Genomic DNA, 26,536 nt, shown 5'->3' with positions numbered 1-26,536 from the left:
AAAACAAATTGCAATCACAATAACTGGATGGGTCCTAATGGTACACATCTCAAGTGTCAAAACTCTTGAAGTATTCAAGTCCATTTAAGTGGCTCATCCACGTCAGCATTCAGACTTTTGATCATGGCCAACCAGGAAGGTTCTGTGTGTGTCTGGGCAGGAGGGAGATATTTTTTATTTTGCTTTTTATTGTGTTCTGTATTTTTATGTTTTTATATTGTGAACTGCCCTGTGATCCTTGAAGGGTGGTATAGAATGAATGAATTAATGAAATGCCTTTTTTCAAGCACACCTTGAAAATAGATTCTTCCCTAGGTTTTCCTTGCCAAAGGCAAGTGATTTCTAGGGAGAGGGTTTTGTTAGTAGTGGTACCTCACGGATGGAATGGCCTCCCCAGAAAGGCTCGCCCGGCACCCAGGCCATGACATTGCTAGTCACCAAGCTGCTTCTTCTCCCATGCCTTTTCCATTATGATCTGTCAAACACTTGTATTTTTCTGTCAGGTTATTGGGTTTTAAGGTGGATTTAATTGTTTGGGGGGGCTTGGTTTTCTGCTAGCTTAAGGTGGCTTTCTTTTCCTGGACTTTTTCTGTGTGGGATTGTTATTAATATTATTTTAAAAACATTGTGTTTGTTTTTAAAAAAATGTGGTTTTATTGCAAAATGTATTTTCATTTTAGTCTTGGTTTTAAATAGCCCAGAGAGCTTGGTTGAATAGGTTGTATAGAAATGCAATAAGTAAAATAATTCTTCAAGGTGGTGCACAAGCAGGGTGTGGCAGCAGCATCAAAACTCGGCTGTTGTTCTGCTTTTGCCTAACACAGGTAGTCAGTCACAACTAGATCTGTCCACCATGAATCGGTTGCAAGAAAAATAGGGAGCTGCTTAATGTTGAGTTGGCCATCTATCTGAGTGCTGTCTACATTGGACTGGCAGCGACTGCCCAGATTTTTATTCAGGGAGCCTTTCCATCTCTCTACCTGGAGATGCTGGGGACTGAACCATTTATTACTCAGCGCAAATGAAGCTTCTCCTGTCATCTTGTGCTTTGTTAAAGGGAGAGAGTTCATGCAATCATTGTTGAAACTCTGAGACCCAAAGGGCTGCATGGACTCCGCTGTCCATGCTTTGCTCCTCAGGGAGCTGCCTCCTTCTCTGCACATTTGAAGGTGAAACAACTAGACCAGATCTTTGTGTTCCACATTAAGCAAAATCTTACATGGATGGAAATAAATGGGGGAGGGGCAAAGGGTGCTGCTGTCACAGCCAGTCCCAGATAAGGAAGAAGCACACATCCAATAGTTAATTACTTATTGGCAAGATAAACACTTCTAGCAGCTTCCACGGTGCTTTGGATAAACATGCACACATGCTTCTAGATTCTAGGCAGAGCTCCATAGGTCTGAGTCCTGTGGTGCAGCTGCAGCAACAGGAGAGCCCCTTCCCTCTTCCAGCTTATATACCTTCTTATGGGTTGTGTGCCTGCAACTTGAGACTTCTCCCCCCCTGGTTCTAGGACACAGTTTGTCAGGGGAAGGTGGGGAATCTACTGGCCCGCCCCTCACCTGGACCACCCCTTCTTCCTCTGCCACATCCTGCATGCCTTCTTCTGCCTCAGACTTCCTAGACTCTCCCTTCTCCCACAGCTCCTGCCTTGCAGGTGGCATGACACCCTAGGAAATCGCTGGTTCCATCTCCTGGGTCACTCCCCTGGTCACCTGGCTCCACCACACACTCTTCAGAGCACTGCCAACCCCTAACATCTGTTATCTAGGTTTTATTCGTATTCACTTCCATTTATTGCAGGGATGGAGAGCTTCTGGCTCAGCAAATGTTGCTGAACCACAACTCCCATAAGCCCCAGCAAGCATGGCCAATGGCCAGGGATGGTGGGGGTTGTAGCATGTGGAAGGGGCCAAGTTTCTCCACACCTCCTCTATTGCTTATGCCACACTTTTCATTCCAAAGTGAAGCCCAATGCAGCTAACAGCAAACATCCCACTCAAAAGCAAACATTGGACTAATATTTTTAACCAAAAAAAAGAAGCATATATCAAAATTCAGAGCAATTCAAAGCCACACTCATGAGAAAAAAATACAGTAAATCAAATGAATCTATATTAATGAATTATTTTGATGTAAGTTCTGGTCTCAACAAAAGCAAGGGAGGTACCATGGACAGCTCCATGGCTCAGGATGAATAATGCAACATCAAAACACAGCTTAGATGTTGCTTCAGCAACAGCTACTCACAGGCCAAGCCTTTTATAGGAGCTGGACCTCTGCCTCAATAGATATGGCTTCTTTAATTTAAGAAGCCCAAGCCTTCTCCAACAATGGTTTGCTTGGGTGGAGTAAGGAGACTCTTCTTGCTCTGGGCCTTCTGAGATGCAGTCTCCTGAGTCAGAGGGTGGAGAGAAGGGTACTGGCTGTTAGGGCTTCTCCAGTGCAAGTACTTCTAAGGCTCACAGTGATGGTCCCTCTCCCTCCACTCTGAGTCCCCAGCCTCATCTCCTGATGAAAAGTAGCTTGGCTCCAGGATGGTGATCCCTCCCCTAATAACAAGGGTCCTCCTTCTGGCAGTGATGGACTCACTCCATGCCCCCTTGCTTGGTTTCATATATGATGGGAGCTGTTTCTTCTTGTGATGATCCCATGCTACTGGGAAGTGCATCTGAATAGTCTTCCATTCAGCCACTCCAAATTTCTGCACCCTCCTATGTGTGATGGATGAGGCAGATGGATTGTGGGTAGGCCCCTAGACACCTCTCTCAGCAGTCTGAATCTGGTGGCTGCTAAATGCTCATCGTAGCCAAAGGAAGAACCAGGAGTGATACCAATTATGCTGCGTATGACAAAATGTGTTCATTTTCAATGAACCTTTTTACCGCTAGCATAAATAATTAGATTATCTGTTGGGAAGACAAGTTTATGTTAAGACCACATAATAAATGGCTGCCAAAAAACAAAAACAAAACCATTTCCCCCAAAGCTCTGAAATTATGATACACTCTACAGAAAATGTTGTGGCCATTCCTCATGTAGAAACTTTTTGTAACCTGCTTCTCATTGCTATTAGGAACTAGCAAAAATGACCATGATAATGACAGCAGGGTAGAGAGATTGCCAAAAAGAGGTCTTATGAGCACGGTGTACTCCCATGGTGGGTTCCTATCTATGCAGCTCCTTCCCCCACCCTAGAAAACCACTGTCCTACAGAAGTAATTTTCAGCCAGCCACTCGTATGGGCTTTTGTAGATGGCCCCTTAGTTAACCTTGAGAAAGAAGGTTTCGACCTGCCTGTATTTTAATCATAGCCCAGTAGTAGGAATGGATAAAGCTGTCAATTTCAGTGTCTCATTTCTCTAATCTTAAACTGAGTTCACCACAAGTCCACATCAATTTGTGCATGGGTGGGGGTTGTGGGGGGGGGAGAAGACCTCACAAAAGCATGGCCAGTTTCCCACACACACTCAGCACGAGGATGTCTGGAGGGCAGTTGCGCACAGGGTGATGATCATGGGGACTTGTGGGATTCAGTGTGCACACATTTGTCCCATGTCCAGTACCCTGCCTCTCCTGAGACCTCAAGCAGGGGCATAGGAAGAGGGGCGTGGGGTGTGTGGTCCGCCCCAGGTGTCATCCTGAAGGGGGTGACATTCGGCACACACACACTCACCCCGCTACTCCCCCAAGCCCAGCGAGCGGCAAAGCGGCAAGTGGCGCAGCAGCTGCTGTGGCTCTCCCCCTTCCCCCCGGCTTGCTGTATGCTTGGGAGTAATGAGGGGGGGTGCCCCCTGTGCTGAGATCGGCCCCTGGGGAGGATTGCACAGCCTCACCGAGATTGGGTGCTGGGGAGGATCACGCAGTGCGCTGATCAGCCCAGCTCCGCCACTGACCACAAGGAAAGACGTCTGTCTGTGCCTCTGAAAAGCTGCTTCCAGTCAGTGCAGATAACACTGAGCCAGATAGGCCAATTGTCTGACTCAGTATAATGCAGTTTTCTGGGTGCCCGTATCTGGTTTCTATTCACAGCACTTGGCTCTTTGGAAGAACTGATGGATGACGGATACCTGGCTGCACCGGAAAGTTTTATTGTATCCAACTCATGGCTTATGTATTTTAACAAAATGTATTCTAACAACTGATAAATAATAATTGATTTTGTGTTAGCTTTAGTGGCTGATACTGCCTATCTTCTACCGAAGCTGAAATGTCATTATAATGTCAGCATTATTGAAATGAACTGTTGCAGAATTGGGTCATTTGTTTGGATTGCTGTATTATCATGTTTTGAAATGAATTGGTTGCAGGCTGCTGCTGCAAGGGAGATGCTTTGATATGTATTGCTGTTATTGACTTGCTGTCTAAGGTGTTCCTAAGTGCTGGAAAGACCTGGGGTGCAGGCCCAAATCTGCAAAAAATTACACCTGCTGATTTATATGGGTACATGCAGATCTAGGTCAACTTTCGAAGAGAAACAAACAAACAAGTGCTGCCTTTTGCTGCCAGGTTTTCCTTGAGCTATAGAGCACCAGCTGAGTTTTCTGAGTCCCATGCACTCTATGTGGTCTGTGTCCCACCTGCAGTCTATGAACAACACATAGAATATTAGTATGGACATTTGAGTTCTTTTTTTTATAAAAAACAAAAACCTGTTGATTGTATCTGTATTTTAGAATTGTTATCCTGCCTGCTGCCTTTCAACGTCTGTCTCTTGCTCTTTAAAAATAATAATGTTCTATATGGTTTTATGTAAATGGCTTAGACGATTTGCTTATTTATGATTAGCAGTATATACATTTTGCTAAATGGACTGCTGCATATCTATGTACTGAAACCAAAGCAAGTACCATCCAAAATCTAACATCTCTTTTGATTGCTCACTGACACTCTCACACCTACATACACACATCTATATCCTGTATGGGCCATATTTGATAAGTGTGTGGGGCTGACCACCTGTCAATCACCTTCCATCACAATGAAGTCAGATGCTGCGGTGCTTTGAAGCCCCGGCAACCAACTGATCATTGGGACTGCTTCTGGGACTTCCAAAGGTTCTCCTCCTCTGCATTTTAGTTATTTGTCCCCTATTTTATTTGATTTCCTATCCATGCTTTATGCAGGGTGGGTTGCAACCACAACAAACTAGGCAATTATGCAACAAATCTATCCACACCACAGCCCTTTGAGATTGGTTAGGCTGAAAGACTGTGACCAGCTGCTGGCATCCCAGGCCCTGGTCCAATGCTCTAATCGCAGGAGGAGAGGCGTGAACACAGACTGGCAGGCTACCTACCAGCTAGATGAAGGATCAACCATCCTCGAAATTCATGTAATCATATGCCTGTCAGTGGCTATTTAACAACAACAAAAAACAACAACAAACAGAGGAGGGGTTCATCATGTGTAAGTAACAAAGGAAGAAGTTGCAGGAACCCAAGTGAGACTGAAATGATATCAAAAATAATAATTGAAACATGAACATATGTGGGTATATGCTTATTTTATTTATTTATTATTTAACAGGATTGATGCTACACCTGATTGTAGGAAAACCTCTAAGGAATATTGAAATTATCAATAAAAACACTTAAAACAATTAAAAACCTTTAAAGATAATAACAAGTTTTTTTAAAAAAGGAAAAAGATTAAAGCACACCAGCTCAGTGTGCCTGGATAGGCTTGCCTGAACAAGAACAGTTTTAGGAGGTGCCAAAACAGTGCAGCAAAGCTGCCTATCTGATGTGAATAGGCAGGGAGTTCCAGAAATTGATTCCTTGCAAGTACAGAGCACGTATAGTTGTGTACTGGTAACAATGCCAGTTCCGCAAATCAAAATGATTCAGTGGGCACATGTGGGGTAAATTCATCCCACATTTTGTATAAAATACAAAATGTTAAAATACAAATTCACCAAATAAGAAAAAATGGTGTTCTCTGTGAATCAGATACTAATTGATACTAATTGATAAGATGTCCAGAATTATATCTCAGGTTATGCTACTTGTGAATAATTCTCCAATTTGATTTTGAAGCAACATGAAGCGAAGTTTAATCTTGGAGCTCTCGTCCTTAATTATCTGTATTGCATGGAAAACTTCATTGTTTTTCACACAGTGGTTATATTTTGGAGAATTTGTATTTTTGTAATTTTGCATTTTACATAAGCATACCCAAGTGTTTGCATGTATAATTGTTCATGTTCAAATAATCGTCCTTTCTGATATCATTTCATTGTCACTTGGGGCTCCTGCAGCTTTGTCTTTTCCTACTTATCAGTGGCTATTTGCCACAATGGAGATGCAGAACCTCCATGGTCAGGGACAATTTATCTCTGGATACAATTTTCTAAAGAGCGACAGTGACAAGAGTTTCCTTAAGGGCTTCCTGTAGGCATCTGTTTGGTTGCTGTTGGATGCAGGAAGCTTGCATACATGGATCATTGAAATGATCTTATCCATTGGGGTTCTTCCCCCATCCCACCCCCAGGAGAGTTGATTAGCTTGCCTTTTCTCCTTTATAAAGGGGGTGTGTGGATGCCCTGCTGTACTACTTTGCTTTAAAAGAAGAAGCTCATATTAAATATTCACAAAATGTCTCTTTCAATGAAAGATTTGAAGTTGTTGCTGAAATCTGGAGAGGTTAACTTCCTTCCTTCTTCCTTCTTCCTTCCTAGCTTTGTTTAACCTCATACCTGTGGGTTTACGAGTGGTGGCAATTCAAGGCGTCCAAACAAAACTGTACTTAGCCATGAACAGCGAAGGATACTTGTACACCTCGGTAAGTGTCAACTGCATTCCACACTCTTGGTTTATTTATCCTGCCTTGTGTGTGTCAGAAACCCAGGCCCCGGAAACAATGTAATGATGCTTATTTGGTGCAACGATGGGGGATAGGGGCTGCTCTTTGGAAGTGGTTTATTGCAGCGTGCTTCTCTGCTCAGTTCTGCTTTGCAGAATTGCAGCTGAATCCTTTGCCTTGCACCTTATGTAAACCCTCTGACTTGATCTCCCATGCTAAGTTTGGATAACTGGCAGGAAACTGCACAGGGGAATTTCATAACTCAAAAGAGAGGCGCTTTCTGTTGTTAAGGCCATTACGATGTTGCTAAGCAGACTACTAAAAATGTTTATTGGCTAATGGATCTGCACCCCCCCCAAAAAAAACAACCCACCAAGGGTTTATTTATCTGGATTTATATGCCACTTTTTATCCAAAGATCCCAGGGCTGAGCACTACATTAAGAACATAATTTATGCAATACAATAATTAAAAAATGAAATCCACAGCATAATGATGTAATAATCATAATAAGTCACTGTCACCAACAGTATGCCTGGAACCTTTTCATAAGAACAGAAGAAGAGTCTGGATGCTGGATCCGTCCAATGACCCATCTAGTCCAGCATCCTGTTCTCACAGTGGCTGATCAGATGCTACAGGGATGTGGGTGGCGCTGTGGCCTAAACCACTGAGCCTCTTGGGCTTGCCGACCAGAAGGTTGGCAGTTCGAATCCCCATGACGGGGTGAGCTCCCGTTGCTCTGTCCCAGCTCCTGCCAACCCAGCAGTTCGAAAGCACGTCAAAGTGCAAGTAGATAAATAGGTACCGTTGTGCAGGGCCAGATTTAGTTTTGAAGAGGCCCTAAGCTACTGAACGTAATGGGGCCCTTTATGTGTCCAGCTGTCCTTTGTCAACCACAAATTGTTGCTGTTTTTTGTGTTGAATATATGCTATATGGTAATTTATGGACCTACACAACACAAAACACTGTTGCTGTATGTAGGTTTTATTTTATTTGTTTTTTATCTTATATTTTGGAAATGTATATCCATTTTTTTCCTTTACATTTTTGGGGGGACCCCAAGAGAGTGGGGCCCTAAGCTATAGCTTGTTTAGCTTATATGTAAATCTGGCACTGCCACTGTGGCGGGAAGGAAAATGGCATTTCTGTGTGCTCTGGTTTCTGTCATGGTGTCCCATTGTGCTAGAAGCACTTTAGTCCTGCTGACCACATGACCCAGAAAGGGTCTGAAAGTGAGATGAGCGCCACAAACCCATAGTCACCTTTGACTGGACGTAACCGTCCAGCGGTCCTTTTTCTTTACCAGGGAAGCCCATGAGCAGAACCTGAGCACCTCAGTCTCAGGCTAGAAGTAACAGGCATTTTGAGAGTGGTTATGTTTAACATCAAGGTCCAGGTTTGTCTGTGGAAATCAGGCTAGTCAATTACAGAATCTGGTTATGTGGCCATATCCCAAATTCAGAGTTGGGGATTAGGGGTGAACAGACTGGTATTCCATTATTGTTCTGACATTCGGATATTTCTTGGGTTCTGATATGTTTGAATTCCATCAGGAATAAATGTTTTTGTAATGTTGGCATTTGGATTCTGAACATATGTCCTCAGTGCAATACTTAATAAAAACAAAAAAAACAACAACTGTATTTGCATGGAAAAACAGAGAAAAGTGACTTTTATTATTGCTAGGCTTTTTTAAAAAAAAGCTAAAGCAACATATCTCCAAAAAAGAGAGCCTGCAATCGCAGAGCCAAGTAATCCTAAACAGCTATTAAAAACATAAATATATAAATATATGCCAAATGCAATGCCAAAACCCTTGAAATATGACTCAAGAAAAAACACAGGTTACAGCATTTTGAGTTCAATGCCAGTAAGCATATCCAATAAAGTGGAACCTCAAAAGGGGGGGGGGAGTCCTGCAGAGGTGGATTTCTTCTACGTCATCCACGAAAAGAGTTTTTCTGTAATCCTCACAAGTTTATACTTCCACGGTGCACTTTTATACTTGTCTACCCATTGAGTTCTATGGGATTTATTTCCAGGTAAATGTACAGCTCAAATGTAGCAATGAATGGGGCTGAATCTCCAGTGATTTCTCCTGGCGAAGTGGCAATCACACTTCTGGAGCTGAAGCAGTATTTTCTCACCCACCCAACCTGATATCATCATTTGACATGATTTTATTGTGCTCACCATGTATATATGCTTAATGTATTTGTAAACTGCACTGAGATCTTTCAGGTGGTAAGCGGTCTATAAATGGCAATAATAGTGAGTGCATTGAATCTGTGCCCATAAAATATGAGGTGCGACTACATAACAGCAAATGGTAAATATGTATTGAGGATGGAAGGGGAGCTTGGAAAGAAGATAGTGTTTTGTTTTCACTTAAACAAATGATTGCAACCAAAGTGTTTTGCTTGCAGCTGGTGTGTAAGGCTGCTTTGAGCTACTTTGAGTGTGAGGTTGATGTTTGCACCTGCTGTTAGTGCTCATTGTTTCTTTAATGGGTTGAGGTTGTGCAGTGCAATGCATATTATTATGATGTAGTCAGGAATAAGTGGGTGGAAGTAGTTTTATACCCTCCAAGGCAGGGCTGCCCCACCTATGAGGCAAGGTGAGATGACCACCTCAGGCGGCAGGATCCGCACGGGCAGCAGATCCAACCTCCAAGGAATGAATCACCCGCTACTGCTGCTGCTGCTGCTGCCACTGTGAAAGAACTGCACTGGCTGCAGATAGGGTACCAGCCAAATTCAAGGTGTTAATTCTATCACATAAATCCCTAGGAGGACTGGGACTCAAGTACCTAAAGTGCATCTTCTCCCCTATCATCCATCTCAGATCTTACAATGAGGACTTGGTAGTAGTTCTGCCATTAGGGTTGACTAGTTGATGTTAACCCACAACAGGGCCTTTTTGGTGGTGGTTCCCCATTTGTGGACTGCCCTCCCTGTGGAGGTGCATCTGCCTCCTTCACTATTGGCTTTCAGGAGAAACAGTATAACATTGCTGTTTACCAGGGCATTTGATGGTTTGAAAGACACTGTTCCAAGCAACCCTGAGATTCTTGCCTGAGATAATGTTTTAAAACTCTTTCTAGAATTTTTTAGAACTGTTTTATCCTTGCCGTGTCTGCCACCCTGGGCTCATTCAGGATGAATTATTGTTATTGTTATTATTGGCAAAAGATTTAATCACCTCCCTGGTGTTACCTAGGGAGATGCTTGGGCTTCACTGAATCTGCTGGGAGAAGATATTTCCAGAGGTTTCTGGTGCATATAGCTACTGATTGACTTTCTGTGCAGCATCAGCTATGTTCAGCCCAGGACTTCCCATCTGCTCTTCTCTAGAGCTTCTTTTCATAGGCTGTAGGGGAGGAAGAATATTCTAAGGCAGGGAAGGTTGAAAACCTTTGTTCCGCCTGATATTGTTGGACTACAACTCCCAGCATCCCTAGCCAGCATGACCAATGGTAAGGGTTGATGGAAATGGTGGCTCAGCAGTACCCAGTGAGTCAGGGGTTCCCCTGGGTACAGTACTGGACTGGGAGTGACAAGATCCACTCACCCACAAAGACCTCACCTACTTCAATGGGCTCTTGTTGTGAGGATAAAATGGGAAAGGGTTAAGATGAGCAGTGGATGCCATCTTATGCTCCTTAGGAGAAAGGATGGGATGAAAATGCAATAAATCAGTGGATGTTAGCGGTTGCAGACAAATGGAACCTCCATGTGCCATAGCAGCCTATCTCTGACTACTAGATCTTGGGGGGGGCGGCGGGGAGCAGGACAAGGTGTTGCCTTCATGGGGACACCAGAGGCATCTAGCTAGCCACTATTGAAAACAGGACACTGCAGTAGATGGGCGTGGGGTTCTTCTTAAATTCTTGGAGAGTTAGAATCTGCTTAACTGTACACCTTTGAAAAGGATTGCTTTATGCAGTGACCTTATCATTTGCCTTTTTTAAAGGAAAGGGGCCTGATGAATAAATGATCTTGGACTTAGGAGGTTGGTGGTTGGTTTTTTTTTTTTTTTAAGGAAATGGCTTCTCTCCCCCCTCCCCCACTTGCTAATTGGAAGTTTATTTTTCTCATTCCATTCTGACAGTTTGCTCAGGTTCGCCCGTGCCCCAGCGCATAGCAATTAGCATGCCGGGCTCCTCCAGCAAGGAGCCTTCTGCAGCTCAAGTGAAAGCAGTGGCGCGGTGGCTGGTTATGGAGCCTGCTGATCCGTAATCGGGAATGGGGTGGAATTAAGGCTGTGGAGTGTGATGAATGTGTGGGCTGCCAAGGCTTGTGTTTGACAGATAGATCTTTCTAGAGATTTCTCACATCTGCAAATTGCAGCCAAAAAAAGATGCTGCTGGTAGAATCGCAAAAAAGAAAAGGGGGGGGGACAGAGAGAGCTCCCCGGCAGAGAGAAGCAGCTCAAGTGCAACTGACTCAATGATTGTAGGAGCATCAGAAGCCACCTTATACTGAGTCAGACCATTGGTGCATCTAGCTCAATATTGCCTATGCTGACTGGCAGCAACTCCCCAGAGTTTTGCTTTCAACTCTGCCTGAAGGTGCCTGAACTGAACCTGGAACCTTCCACATGCAACACGTGTGCTCCACCATGTGGCTGCAGCTCTTGCTCTCAAAAAGAAGTTAGGAGTCTAGTCCTCATCGTTATTCCTTAAGAGGGAACAGAGGAAGCTACTGGCTTACACTGAGTCAGACCACTGATCCATATTCTCTGCACTGACTGCCAGCGGTTCTCCAGGACTGAAGGCATTCCTCCCTGGAGATGCCAAGTGCTAAGGTTGTGTCCTTCTGCACACAAAGCATTTGCTCTGCCATGGAAGTGTGGCTCTTCTACATTACACAGTCTCTGTGAGCTACTTTTGCACATTACAGGTGGGCTGAAGTGGCAGAGCTTTGGTTCAATGGAGTGGCTGTCTTTGGCCTTGGACTTAATGGCCTCATGGAGCTGGCTTTTAGACAGCTATGTGCAACTGTGATTTCACTCGCAACCCTCACTATTCCAATTTCTCTTCTTCCTTCCTTCCTGCTCCACCCCACCCTGTGCCATCCATTGCTTTATCATTTCTGCTTCATTCCTGATAGACTTGTGCAAAGCACAGACAGAAAGGAAAGAAAGAAAAATGTTGCCACCCCTGAATTGTTTCTTCAAAGGAAATAATTTGAGCCTGTGCAGTTTTGCACCTTAGCTTAAATCATAGCACGATCAGGACTAGGGGAGTAAAATGGCAAGCAGAATTTTTCTCAAAGGCCCCAGGTGTACTATGCATTTAAAACAGCATGGTGCCACTTTAACCAGTCATGACTTCCCCCAAATAATTATGTTAAGAGTGTTGAGAGTTGTTAGGAGATCCTCACAAAGTCACAATTCTCAAAATTCCCTTGGGAAAGGAATTGGAAATCAAACTACTCTGAGAACTGTAGTGCTGTGAGGGTAATAAGAGTCTTCTAACAACTTGCAGCACCCTTAACAAACTACAGCTCCCAGGAATCTTTGGGGGGAAGCTGCAACTGGTTAAAGTGGCATGATACTGCTTTAAAGGTGCGGAAGGTGCTAACAATAGTGCATTAGCTGTAGATTTATACTGTCTGCAGATCATTCCACTTTATTAGTTCTGGTGTCTGGAGGGGCCATATCACAACAAAATCAGTCAAACAACCCCCAGAATGTTTGTCGTGTGAAAAGTTAAGGGGTTTCAGCAGGAAGTTAAAGGATATGCAATGATTGGAAATGAAGCAGTTTGTCCAGGCACAGACAGTATAGAAAGAGGGGCTGTGTTTGACCAGCCCTAAAGTGCAAGTAGATCAATAGGTACCGCTCTGGCGGGAAGGTAAACGGCGTTTCCGTGCGCTGCTCTGGTTCGCCAGAAGCGGCTTAGTCATGCTGGCCACATGACCTGGAAGCTGTACGCCGGCTCCCTCAGCCAATAAAGCGAGATGAGCGCCGCAACCCCAGAGTTGGTCACGACTGGACCTAATGGTCAGGGGTCCCTTTACCTTTACCTTTATAATATCATGAGCACAAATCTTTATGAATGCACAATAAAGAGGACCTCAGGAGGGGCCCTTCCTGAGTGTGATATTAGAGGATTGGCAGGAATCTCCCTTCTTTCCTTGGAGGGAGAGTTGCATTTCAAGAGACTCAAGGGGTCTCAAACAAACAAGATGAATTTTAACAGGGAGAAATGTAAAGTATTGCACTTGGGCAAAAAAAATGAGAGGCACAAATACAAGATGGGTGACACCTGGCTTGAGAGCAGTACATGTGAAAAGGATCTAGGAGTCTTGGTTGACCACAAACTTGACATGAGCCAACAGTGTGACGCGGCAGCTAAAAAAGCCAATGCAATTCTGGGCTGCATCAATAGGAGTATAGCATCTAGATCAAGGGAAGTAATCGTGCCACTGTATTCTGCTCTGGTCAGACCACACCTGGAGTACTGTGTCCAGTTCTGGGCACCACAATTCAAGAAGGACACTGACAAACTGGAACGTGTCCAGAGGAGGGCAACCAAAATGGTCAAAGGCCTGGAAACGATGCCTTATGAGGAACGGCTAAGGGAGCTGGGCATGTTTAGCCTGGAGAAGAGGAGGTTAAGGGGTGATATGATAGCCATGTTCAAATATATCAAAGGATGTCACATAGAGGAGGGAGAAAGGTTGTTTTCTGCTGCTCCAGAGAAGCGGACACGGAGCAATGGATCCAAACTACAAGAAAGAAGATTCCACCTAAACATTAGGAAGAACTTCCTGACAGTAAGAGCTGTTCGACAGTGGAATTTGCTGCCAAGGAGTGTGGTGGAGTCCCCTACTTTGGAGGTCTTTAAGCAGAGGCTTGACAACCATATGTCAGGAGTGCTCTGATGGTGTTTCCTGCTTGGCAGGGGGTTGGACTCGATGGCCCTTGTGGTCTCTTCCAACTCTATGATTCTATGATTCTATGATTCTATGAAGGGGAGAAAAATCCCAGCTGCCGTTTTACCTTGTGCTTGTGCAGTACAGGCAGAAGAGCAATGTTTCAATTGTTCCAGCCAGGAATCCGCTTCTCGAAGGGATGTTTCTATATGAAGCCAATTATCTCCCTCTAAGTAGGGAGGGTTTTACCCTGGTTTTTCTTTTCTTTCTTTTTTAAAAATCCTCTGGATTCATTCTGCAATAGGTCATTGCAGAGTTGGCACTGCAAACAAAGTCTGCACAAGTTCCATTTCTGTTGCTTTCTTCCAGATGCAAACCCGTGACTTTGGCAGTGGTTTGGACAGTGAACATTTCCTGTCTTGTACTGGTTTATCCAACTCAATACTGTCTGCAGTGACTGGCGGTAGCTCTGTGGGAACTTTCCCTCACCTACCTAAAGGTGCCATTGGAGATTAAGCCTGGGGCATCGAAAGGAGGTGTCCAACCACTGAGCTATGGTTCATTGGCTCTTTCTGAGCTTCTCTTGTGCTGGTTACCATAGAATCATAGAATTGTAGAGATGGAAGGGACCACGAGGGTCATCTAGCCCAACCCCCTGCAATGCAGGGAACCTGCCTGCAGGGCCACAGGCAAAGCAAAGTGGGGAGGAACATTTTTTATGCAAAGGAGCACCTGAGCCCATGTAAGGCTAACATTCCCATTACAAAGCTGACCAGAAGTATGTAGCTAAAGAACCAACTGGCCACTTCTGCTCAATGTGTGAAATTCAACCTAATCAAATCTCCCCTCTCACCATGCGCCTTCCTTCATGATTACATTTGCATCCCACCTTTCCTTCAAGAAGCTAAAGATGGCATATGTGGTTCCTCCCGCCACTCCCCCATTTTATCCTCACAATAACCCTGTGAAGTGGGTTAGGCCAGGAGACAGTGACTGTCCCAAGGCCACCCAGTGAACTGCACTGGCTCTTGGGTGCTTTTAATACATTCGGTGGTGTTTCCTTCCCCTCATGTCTTTCCTCTTCCTTTGGCATTTTCTGTTTTTGAGAATTTCATGCGACTTCTGTGCATTTCATTTCATTTTAAAACAACAAACCTCCCCACCCCCAAATCACATTCAGAGTAGTAAATGAAAAGCCAGTGACAGTCTAGAATTGATCAACTGCACGCCCACACACTCCTTTTGTCATTGCGAGGCTGATGCTTGCAGCTTTTGAGATGGTTCAAAAAAGATAAGAAAAAATCCCTCCCTCCAAAAAACTCGGTGCTAGCACAAAGGAAAGGAAGATCTAACGTACGAGAGAGAGCAAACCTCGTTCTGCCCCTGCCTTGCTAAAGCAGCTCCAAATGGCCTCAAAAAATGGATCTGATTTGAATTGAATAATGCAAGAAGTGGCACATCGGTAGAGGTGAGGGTTGCCACATGCCCAGTCATGTTCTGCCCCACCAGAAATCTCTCTAACACTGGGTCAGATGGGCATCCTTAGAATTCATCCGTTCTCTCTTCTATAAGATTAAATAAGAACAAATTCCTGTGGTTCACTGTGGGGGAACTGTGGGGGAAAGCTAGGCCAGGGTCAGGCACCTTTTTAAACCCTGAACAGCCTTTTTGGGGAGTGGGGCCTGCATGTCTGTAGTAGATGGAGCTGGAAGTAAAATTGGGTAAGGGGCTGACGGTAAAAATAATGGGCAGAGCATCCAATACGACAGTCACTCCCTAGGCTACGTTCCAGCCAGGTGAAAGCCAGAGGATTCTGCACACCCGTTTCTCCATCTAGGCAAGCAAGAGGCATGGTCACCAGCCAAGGGCACTTCCAGCCAAGCCAAAGCAAGGCATAGAGGAGGGGCAGTGAGAGATGGGAACTGAGAACAGACCTGGCAGCCAGATAGGGAGCTATGGGGAGCCACATTTGGTCCTGGACCAGAGGTTCTCCACCCTGGATCTAGGCCTTTCGTGGACTGTGGGAGCAAAGGTTATCCCAGATCTGTGTGTTTTGCTTCCCGACCAAGTACCTTATAGGAATGAGAGAAAGATTCAGTTCACATTAAAAGTGAATGCCTCTCATTTACAATATGCAACCCAAAACATGGTCATCCTTTAAGAGTCGCACTTCTCTGAATTTTGCAATGCAGTTCTCCAGTCAAGTTGTGTGTACAAAAATGCACATACTACGTTCAAATTGTACATGCAAATGCATATATTAATGAAAGTAGCACACACAAAATGCAATGTATTTGGGGACTTGCTTTGTGCAAATGTTTACATTAGCCAAATTGCATGCAACAATATGTGTTCAGGCACACCTCACATTATTATGTTTTGCCTTCTTGCACTTTGCAGATATTTCTCCTAATGGGGACATGGGTGCAGCTGCAGGCAGCCTGGCCGTTTCCAGGGAAAGGAAGCCCACTCCCTCCACCACTGCCCCTCTTCTGGCCAAGGGAGTGGAGCTGGCTATGGCTAGAGCCAGGTTTTTTGCCTCCTGCCCCTGAAGCCAAGGGCCATGGCTTAACGGACTGCAATATAGTATAAATATAACTTTTATATGCACTGGAAAACAAAGAAACAAACAAAAAGTGTGGCTCACTTTATTGGAATATTTGCTTTATTGCAGTGGTCTGGAACTGAACCAGCAGTATCTCTGTGGTATGCCTGTATATTGTATTATTTCATTACAGTTTGAATTCCATAGAATTGAAATTGTAATATAATAAAATACAATATAAGAAGCAATAAAAATGCAGTCAGAAACCAGTGTTGACATTTAACGTGATCACCATCTCTCTTCTTCAGCCACAAATCCACAGATGCCATGGACCACCTGAATGAAGTTTGCAGAGCACTGGTGGACCAAGGATCACAGTTTGGGGATCCTTATCCAAGAAAGTTAGGCAACCAGGAGTTTGAACCACCACATTCGGACAACCCCACTAGGTTCATTGTTTTCATTACACATGCATTTGCAAATTCATCTGAGCTGCACATGGCTTTGAAATCCTTCATGGATAAGAATTTTCTCTGCAATGCATAATGGAGCAGTGTGAGAGAGATATCTCATAGGTGCTTGGGAGAGGGGTGCAAGGATCTTCACTCCCCACTGCCCAACACATCCAAATCCTCCATAAAGGAAACTCTGAATTATGTGTCAAAAAAACAAAAAACAAAAAACAAAAAACAACCTAATGCTGCACTCTGAATAAACAAGCCAGTCTGCAACATTCATTTCAATTGCTTCATTTGAGACCTGGAAGAAATTGCTATATTAGTTTTGACCCTTTGAGTACTATTTATTACTTTTAATTGTACAATTAATAGCTGACATTAAAAGAAAACTTAAATACAAATAACAAGAACAGCCAGATATCAATCAGAAAAGCAAAGTTAATTGTCTCCAAATTAAACTGATAATGAGAAGATCTCTCCACATTAGGATGTCTTTGTCCAATATAATCAATAGGCATCAACAGCACCTATTGGGAGGGTCTGAAATGGTGGAGATGAGCATCTTCAAACCCGGGAAACAGGTCATATGGCAAAATGTTCAGTAGAACTGGCTCTGTTGATCAGCTGCTTCAATTTCTGTGGGATTTTCTTTTTCCCCAGTGGTCAGGTATTTCCCCCCCCCCCAATTTCTCATGTAATTTTTTTCTTATGACAGTGGTGTCACAAGACACAGAATTGACTGGCACAAGCTCTCCAAGGTTTGCGACTGAAGTCTCTCTTAGCTCTACCTGGAGATGCTGGGGATTAAATGTGGAATCTTCTGCATACAAAACAGATGCTGTGCCACTGAGCCATGGCCCACATTACAGCCATATGAACATTTGCATACCAATAGTAGACCCTTTGGATTTCCCTCTGCATGTGAAGACAGGCTTTGGCGGATTGAATGGGCAACACCAGTAGTGGGTCCAACAGCCAAGAAGGTGGTTTCTGCATGTGCTGCATGTGAGGGCAGATGGGGCTTGTCCACCTGGGAAGTTAGCTCATCAGGGAGAAGGAAAACTCTGATCCTAAACCTCTGCTGGCTTGTGGGATATCTTCAGGAGAAGAAGGGCTAAGGAGTAAACCCTACACAAATCTGGAGAGGAGTCTCTAAGGCAGTTGGGTAGTGTCTTGTATGCCTCCTTCCAGCCACTCCTGCAGCCAAGCTGATGCCAAATGTATTGCCCTGCTTTCCTTTGGACCACATTAGTGAGACCAAGATGGGCAGCTCAGGAACGTTCACCAAACACACTGCCCGGGCTTGCAACCTGGAGAGGTCACATTGGTGCTGCTAGGGCTGCAATATTATCCACATTTAGCTGAAACACCATTAAACACAGAAGGACTTAACTCGGGGTTACGCATTTGCAGGAGTTGGCTGCGAGTCGTCCTTCCAAAGCCATTACTGTTGACAGATGTTGACTTTTCTGCAGCATGGAAGCAGATCTGGAAAGTTTATCCTCTCTCTTAATTTTGTAAATACACATTGGCAGGGAGTAGCGGTGGTGGAAAAATATCCACAGCGTTCAGCTCGAGAAAGCATTAATTTAATAATGCCAATTTGCTCAATTAAGTGAGGAAAACATATTTTTGTATTTGCAAATTCTGTCCTGTTAATATATATCTCCCCCTCCCCTCCTTGTTGGCATGTGTGCACATTCTGCTTCTCGTTTAATCTTGTTTGCCTTGAAATTAAGTTTTTCTGTGGCTTCCGATTTAAATAACAAATTCCAGCTTTCTGTTGGGTTTAATTTTTTGCTTTTGAAACTGTGACATTTCTGACAATCATGGTCCTCTGAAATTATTGATTTTTATTTTTTGGGTAGAAATGAAATGTGCAAATGAGCATGATGGTGATTTAGGCAGAGGAAGACTATGGTCTGCGAACACAGCTGTTGCTGGGAAGCTGGTTAACGGATTTGCCACAAATAGATATCAGCTCTGAGCCTGCTGTCGGAGCTTCAAAACTAATATTTCTGTGCTGACTTCCCTTGGTGTGTTAAGAAGCCAGAAGAAAATGCTCTCTAAGAATGTGAGAAGAGCCCTGCTGGATCAGCCGAAAGGCCATTCTAGTCCAGCATTCTGTTATCACAGTGGCCAACTGACTTAATCAGAAGCCCTCTAGCAGAATGTGAGTGCAACAGCACTCTCCCCAGTTGTACGTACTAGTGTGCAACTGGTATTTAGAGGCTCTGAGAGTGGAGGAAGAACATTGCATTATCCTCCATGAACTTCTCTAACCCTCTCTTGAAGCCATCCAAGATGGTGGCCATCGCTGCATCTTGTTGGAGCAAATTCCAAAGGCTTAATTATCTGCTTTGTGGATATGTTTTTCCTTTGATCTGTTCTGAATCTTCTAACGTTGGATTTCCCTGTGTTCTAGCACTGTGAGAGGGGGAGGAAACCCCCTCCCTCCCAGTCTGCTATCTTCACACCATGCCTACTTAAATACAGTGGTACCTCGGGTTACAGACGCTTCAGGTTACATACGCTTCAGGTTACAGACTCCGCTAACCCAGAAATATTACCTTGGGTTAAGAACTTTGCTTCAGGATGAGAACAGAAATCAGGCTCCGGCAGCGCGGTGGCAGGAGGAGGCCCCATTAGCTAAAGTGGTGCTTCAGGTTAAGAACAGTTTCAGGTTAAGAATGGACCTCCGGAACGAATTAAGTACTTAACCCGAGGTACCACTGTACATGCCCTTCCTCTCTCTCCTCCTCTTTTATTCTAAACTAATGTGGCCTCTAGATATTGTTAGATTGCCCCATCCCTGGCCATTGGGGGCAATGAGAGTTGTTGTCCAACGACCTCTGGAAGTCACCACATTGGCTACTCCTGAATCTATACCTTAAAAGTAGGAGTTCACTTATTTGGAAAAATGTGCACAGAGTAGTCATCAGAGGGTGGGTGCCTCACAAGATGCCCATTCTAATTAATGATAGGGGTGGATCAGCCTATTTATATGCTCCTGACATGAATGCACTTCCATTTCTGGATGCAAAACTGGGCTCCTAGATATTTTCAACTTTTATTTGAAACTGTGGGCCTGGTTCTCTTGACTGGCATTTCTTCTAAATTTTCAGTCTACTAACTGCTTGGGGTTGTTGGCCATTTTAGATCTCCTGCTCCTCTTTGGTTGCTAATTTCATTTCTTCATTTTTGGCTAACCATTGCCTTTATTTAATCAAAACATATCTGTTTCTGTAAGATGGGACATTTTCCAATTTTACTGGTGTAAGAGATGGTCATTCTCACCATTTACCTTGTGGTATTGATATTGGTATGTCAAAGCATTAGTAAATGTCATGACATTTTCCATTAATCCTCTTGATCTGGTGTCTCACTAATGAGACTGAGAGATGAGGCCAGGATGGGGGAAACCTTTTTTCAGTCTGAGAGTCACATTCCCTCCTGGGAAACCTTCTGGGGGGCCACATACCAATGGTGGGCAGGGCCAGAGGTAAAAATGGGTGGAGCAATGGGTGTGGCTCTTGCTTTTTTATGGCCGGTTGCATTCCAGCCACACAAAATTTGGAGGTTTGCATGCACACCAAAACATCTCTCCATCCTTCATCTAGGCAGGCAAGAGGCATTCTCATAGCTCAACACATTCCAGCCAGGAAAAAGCACTCAAGAAGGGTGTGGAGCAAGGCTGGCAGTGGACACAGCCTGGGGAGAAGGCATTGCCTGCAAGAGTACCAAAGGCCACATAGAATCTCCAGAGGGTCACATTCAGCTCCCAGTCCTGACAATCCCCATCCCTAGGGTAGGCAAATTGGGCTGCATTTGAATCTACAAAGTGGGAGCTTACCAGGGGCCCAAACATGCCAGTCAACAGGCTTCCCATGTGACTACAATGTTCAAGCAGTTTTCTCCAGGAAAAAGTGGAAATGTTTTGTTTGTGAGTTTTCTTCTTCTTCTGGATTAATCTTTAAGGAGATTTGAGCAGTCCCAGAGGGAGGGTAAACAAGTCGTGCCGTTATTTAGATTGGTATCTCTTGCAAGCTTGCAAGCCACTGTTGCTTTCTCTCCTTTTGAAGGCTTAATTACCTGTTGGCCCATTTTTCAAAAGCATGCCACATCAACGCCACTATCTTTCATCTCTTTCCTCTTCTCCTCATAAATATTCTTTCTTGGATGTCAATGGAGGCTCTTGCCATGACAAACCTTTATCTTTTCTAATATTGGACTCCGCTTGATCTTTTCTGATATTACAAGGCAGCACGTGGGGGTGGGAAATCTTCTGGCAGCTCCTACATAAATTGTTGTCATGATAGAGCCTTCTGTTTTATTTATTCATTTAAGAGAGTAAGAAGAGTTTAGCTGGATTGGGACCAAAGGCCGCCCCCTCCCCCAGTCCACTATCCTGTCTCATGGCAGCCAAAAGGATTCGTCTGTGAAGCCCACAAACAGAATCCAAGTGCAACATCACTATCCACAACTGTGATGCCCAATGAAACAAAAATATAACGCAAGGCCCACTGGATCAGGCCAAAGGCCCATCCTTGTCTAGTATCCTGTACTCACAGTGGCAAGCTAGAAGCCTATCATAAGTTCACAAGCAGGGCCTGAGTGCAAGAGCACTCTCCACGCTTCAGATATGCAAGGAGGCAGGCATCCTCTGTCACTGGAGGCAGAACAAAGCCATTGTAGTTGATTCATTTATTTGCTTACATTTATTTAGTTATTGTCAGTTTTTAACCAGCTCTTCATCAGATGATCCTGGGGCCGGTTGATATTTGAAATGATAGCAATAAGCCAGAAAAAGTAAGAGCAAGCAAAATGAATGCAATAATCATATTTTTATTAAAAAACACACAGCTAATTTCAGCAACAAACTAGGATCCTAAGTATCACTGGTGTTGTGCATATATATATATATATATATATATATGCAGGTTTTGGTGTCCTCGGGTGTCTTCCCGTGTAAAAGTTGGGGTGTCTAGGCGACGTTTCGACGAGGTCTCACTCGTCATCTTCAGGCTGGTGCTTTCGGCTTCTTGTTACTGGAACAGAGCGGGATCTCAGTGTTTGAGTTCCTATAAATACTGTAGAGGGGTGTGGTGTATTGCCTCAAAAGTTCTGGGCAGAGGGGAAGTTCCCAGGCTAGTGTTCTTTTCTTCTTTTGTTCCTTAATTACTTGAGGGATATCTTGAGTGATTTCTTGAGTGATATTCTGAGTACCACTTAGGTGGGTCATTAGGTGTGGATTAGTTGCTAAAGCCTTCGTGTCTTGACCTCTTGAATTTGTGAAGAGTTTTTCTGGGAAGATGGCTGTACTGCACTTAGTTGTGCTTTGGCTTGGCTTCGTGTATAGGGGCGAGCTGTGGTTTTGTGCCCTGTGCCAGCCAGATCTGTGTAGGGATTGCAGGGGGGTGCAGCATCCGGAGTTGCCACCATGGTTTGGTTACTGGATGGTGTCTGTAATTTATCTGTGGAGAGGGTCTGGGTTTGGGTCTGGTGTGGTTGATTGGTGGTGGCGTTCTGTGTGCCTCTGGATCTGGTGTCGGTTTTTGTGGGGAGGGCTAATTTCCAGATGTCTGGCAGGCGGGACGTGTCGTCACGCTTGTTCATGTTGTGAGGGTGTTTCTCTATCTCGATGGCTTCCATGATTATTCTCTTGTGGTGATGTTCCATGTTAAAGAGCAATTTGGAATCTGCAAAATTAATTTCGTGTCCTGTTTCTTTCATGTGTTGGAAAAGAGAGGAAGATTTTTCTTCTTTTTTGACGGCATTCTTGTGTTCTGCGATACGTGCATTTATTCGTCTGTTTGTTTGTCCAATGTACGTGGCTGGGCAGACTTTGCAGGGTATTTCATAGACCCCTTGGTTTTCCAACTGGATTTTATCTTTGGGGTTTCTGAGGATATTGGCTATTTTTTGGTTGGTGCAAAAGGCTGTTTTGATATTGTGTTTATGGAGGATTTTGCTAATTTTATCTGTAGTGCCCTTGATATAAGGAAGGAGGGCCATGCCATTGTTTTCTTCCGTGTCTTGGTTTTTGGGGGGTGTTTCTTTTTGGATTAGCTTCTTAACCCTGTTTTGCTGGTATCCATTGGCGATTAACACATTTGAGAGATTCTGTAACTCAGTTGTCAAGTGGTCTTTGTCAGCCAGGCGTTTGGTTCTGGAGATGAGGGTCTTGGCTACGGAGTTTATTTGTGCAGGGTGGTGGTGTGATTGAGCATGTAAGTAGCGGTTGGTGTGTGTTTTTTTCCGGTAGATAGTGTGTCCTAGGGAGCCATCAGGTTTTTTGTAGATTAGGACGTCAAGGAAGGGAAGCTGGTTGTTGGCTTCTATTTCCATAGTGAATTGTATTTTGGGGTGTAGGCTGTTGAGATGTGTGAGGAAGCTATCAGTTTTTCTTTCCCGTGCGGCCAAATTACAAAGGTGTCGTCAACATATCTGAGCCAAAGTTTGGGTTTGTGTTCTGACTTGTCTAAAGCATTGGTTTCAAAGTGTTCCATGTACAGATTTGCGATGACCGGTGAGAGGGGTGATCCCATAGGTGCTCCTTCTATCTGTTTGTATCTTTGTCCATTGTGGATGAAGTACGTGTTGGTTAGGCAGTGGTTGGTCAGGTCCAGGATGTATTCGGGGGGATTGTATTTGTTTTGAATGGCTGTCAAGGCTTCATTAATGGGCACTTGTGTGAAGAGAGATACAACATCGAAGCTCACAAGTAGGTCATCGGGATGTAGGTTTTGCTTCTTTATTGTTTCTATGAACTGGAAGGAGTTTGTAACGTGTGAAGAGATGGATTCTGCATAGGGCTGAAAGATAAAATCCAGTTGGAAAACCAAGGGGTCTATGAAATACCCTGCAAAGTCTGCCCAGCCACGTACATTGGACAAACAAACAGACGAATAAATGCACGTATCGCAGAACACAAGAATGCCGTCAAAAAAGAAGAAAAATCTTCCTCTCTTTTCCAACACATGAAAGAAACAGGACACGAAATTAATTTTGCAGATTCCAAATTGCTCTTTAACATGGAACATCACCACAAGAGAATAATCATGGAAGCCATCGAGATAGAGAAACACCCTCACAACATGAACAAGCGTGACGACACGTCCCGCCTGCCAGACATCTGGAAATTAGCCCTCCCCACAAAAACCGACACCAGATCCAGAGGCACACAGAACGCCACCACCAATCAACCACACCAGACCCAAACCCAGACCCTCTCCACAGATAAATTACAGACACCATCCAGTAACCAAACCATGGTGGCAACTCCGGATGCTGCACCCCCCTGCAATCCCTACACAGATCTGGCTGGCACAGGGCACAAAACCACAGCTCGCCCCTATACACGAAGCCAAGCCAAAGCACAACTAAGTGCAGTACAGCCATCTTCCCAGAAAAACTCTTCACAAATTCAAGAGGTCAAGACACGAAGGCTTTAGCAACTAATCCACACCTAATGACCCACCTAAGTGGTACTCAGAATATCACTCAAGAAATCACTCAAGATATCCCTCAAGTAATTAAGGAACAAAAGAAGAAAAGAACACTAGCCTGGGAACTTCCCCTCTGCCCAGAACTTTTGAGGCAATACACCACACCCCTCTACAGTATTTATAGGAACTCAAACACTGAGATCCCGCTCTGTTCCAGTAACAAGAAGCCGAAAGCACCAGCCTGAAGATGACGAGTGAGACCTCGTCGAAACGTCGCCTAGACACCCCAACTTTTACACGGGAAGACACCCGAGGACACCAAAACCTGCATTCCTGTACCCGTGAAAATCTACGAAAACATATATATATATATATATATATATATATATATATATATATATATATATATATATAGTTATGCATTTCAATGAGATGTCACAAACCAAGACCAGGTTTAATATTCTCCCCTTTACATGTTTCTGGGAAATGGGTGGAAACAGGTGGTGGTGAAATTGTTTCTGTGTGTGTGTGTAAGTGTAAGTGTAATCAGACGCTAGTGGAAAACCCAAAAGCAGGACCTGAGCACAACAGCTCTCTCCCACTTGTGATACCCAGCCATTGGTATTCAGAGACACAGTGGATCTGATAGCGGAACATAGCCCATCGCCATTGATAGCATTCATCCTCTCTTTTAAAGCCATCCAGGTTGGTGGCCATCAGTTTTGTCAAGCATTATGAAATGGGGTGGAAATGCATTATGAAAAGTTCCATTATGAAATGGAAAAATGGCCATGGAAAAACAAAGCCTTTGAAAACTTTCTGGGGTTTTGTTTTTTTTGGGGGGGGGGATTCCCAACACTGCACGGCCCCAAGCTAATCAGGCCTTAAAATATAATAATAAAACCTTTGCCAAGAGGCAGTTGGTGCCATCTTTTCTTTTCATTTTTTAAAGCACAGGTGCTATATGTGTGCAGTAATATGTCTTTTAGCGATCAACCTGTATGCCTGATGTGAAAAGGCAGCCCCCGAGTTTGAACAGTGCTGGAGTTATTTCATCATCGACCAAGGTTGTTAGATCTTTGGGGAAAGCCCTTCCTTTTACTGAACATCTTTGAGCTTTCAGAGGAGTTGGCGGTTTCAACCATTGCAAAAGAGCTGGTTAGGTCTCTTCTCTTCTCTTCTCTTCTCTTCTCTTCTCTTCTCTTCTCTTCTCTTCTCTTCTCTCTCTGGAGCAAAAATGCTGGAAAGGGCTCTTTCACATAGACCAGATTCCAGATCCATCTGTGGGGTTATTATGCAGAGCAGCACGATGAAGAAGCTTAAAATAATAAGATACTTGCTTTGTTTGAACAAAAGGTCTGGCTAATTTACAGTTTGGAGCACCAGGCAGGGCAAAGAATTATGGGTGGCAAATGGAACTTGCTGGGCCTTTTCTCTTTAGAACAGAAGTTTGTTTTCTGCTGTAGGGGTTGTGAATTATTACTTCTTCATTTTACTACTGCTGCTGCTACTACTACTAATATTCAACTGGTTAGGTGGTTGATCTGAGGTCGTATCAACACATCCTTTACAACTCTCAGTACCCCTAACAAACCACAGTTCCCAGGATTCTTGAGAGGAAGCCACAACTTCTAAAGTGCTATAAGAGTGCTTTATATGTGACCTGTTCTTATACAAGAGTGATGCATATGTTCTCACAAAAACATAAGAACAGCCTGCAGCATCAAGCCAATGGCCCATCGAGTCCAGCATTCTGTTCTCACAGTGGCCAAACAGATGCCCATGGGAAACTTTCAAGCAGAACCACATCAGAAGGGCAGTCTCCCCTCCTATAGCCTCCGACTGTGGAAGCAGAGCATAGCTATCTTACTTAATGGTCATTTATTGCCTTGTCCTCCATGAATCCATCCAATCCTCTTTTAAAACCATCCAAGTGGGTGGCCATTTCTTCCAGTGCTGGTTGGCCTGCCCTAACAGTCAGGCTGTGGAGTTTGGCTGCAATGTGTGTGTCTCTCTGCAGACCTCAAACAGACAATATTGGACTCCTGACAAAAACACCCTCTTAACTTCTTGGAATATATGAGCCTGCTCTCCAAACATGGCTCACCCATTCTAATGGTGGGTTTTCAGTGTATTGCTGTGGTTTGCATCTGTCTGTCTCAAGGCACAATAGAGTGTGCCTTCAGGGGTAAAGAGAAACCACTAGAGAACCACAGTGCCTTCCATGGCTGCTGGTAACTCATAACTGCTGCCTCCCATGTTGTTTTTGCTGCGTTAGCAGCACTGAAGTGACCTCCCTGGGGCCCGGGCAGTGTGTATGGAGGATGTTCCTGAGGTGCCCAGATGACAAGACCCCATCTTGGCCTCACTGATGTGGTCCAAAGGAAAGCAGA

General features: G+C 44.3%; 1 protein-coding gene across 8 annotated transcripts in view; it reads left to right on the top strand.

Moving 5' to 3' along the window:
• FGF13 (fibroblast growth factor 13) overlaps positions 1–26,536 on the top strand; it is a 235,833-nt gene that overhangs the window by 199,105 nt on the left and 10,192 nt on the right. For all 8 annotated transcript variants that reach the window (XM_083486599.1, XM_083486598.1, XM_083486596.1 and 5 more), the window contains one exon: positions 6,683–6,786. In XM_083486599.1, the coding sequence (XP_083342725.1) occupies positions 6,683–6,786 (104 nt within the window). The remainder of the gene's footprint in view (positions 1–6,682; positions 6,787–26,536) is intronic.

This window comes from Podarcis liolepis, assembly GCF_965112155.1.
Source record: "Podarcis liolepis genome assembly, chromosome: Z".
Lineage (NCBI taxonomy): Eukaryota > Metazoa > Chordata > Lepidosauria > Squamata > Lacertidae > Podarcis > Podarcis liolepis.
Note: the sequence above shows the minus strand (reverse complement) of the source record. Positions and strands in the feature narration are given on the sequence as shown.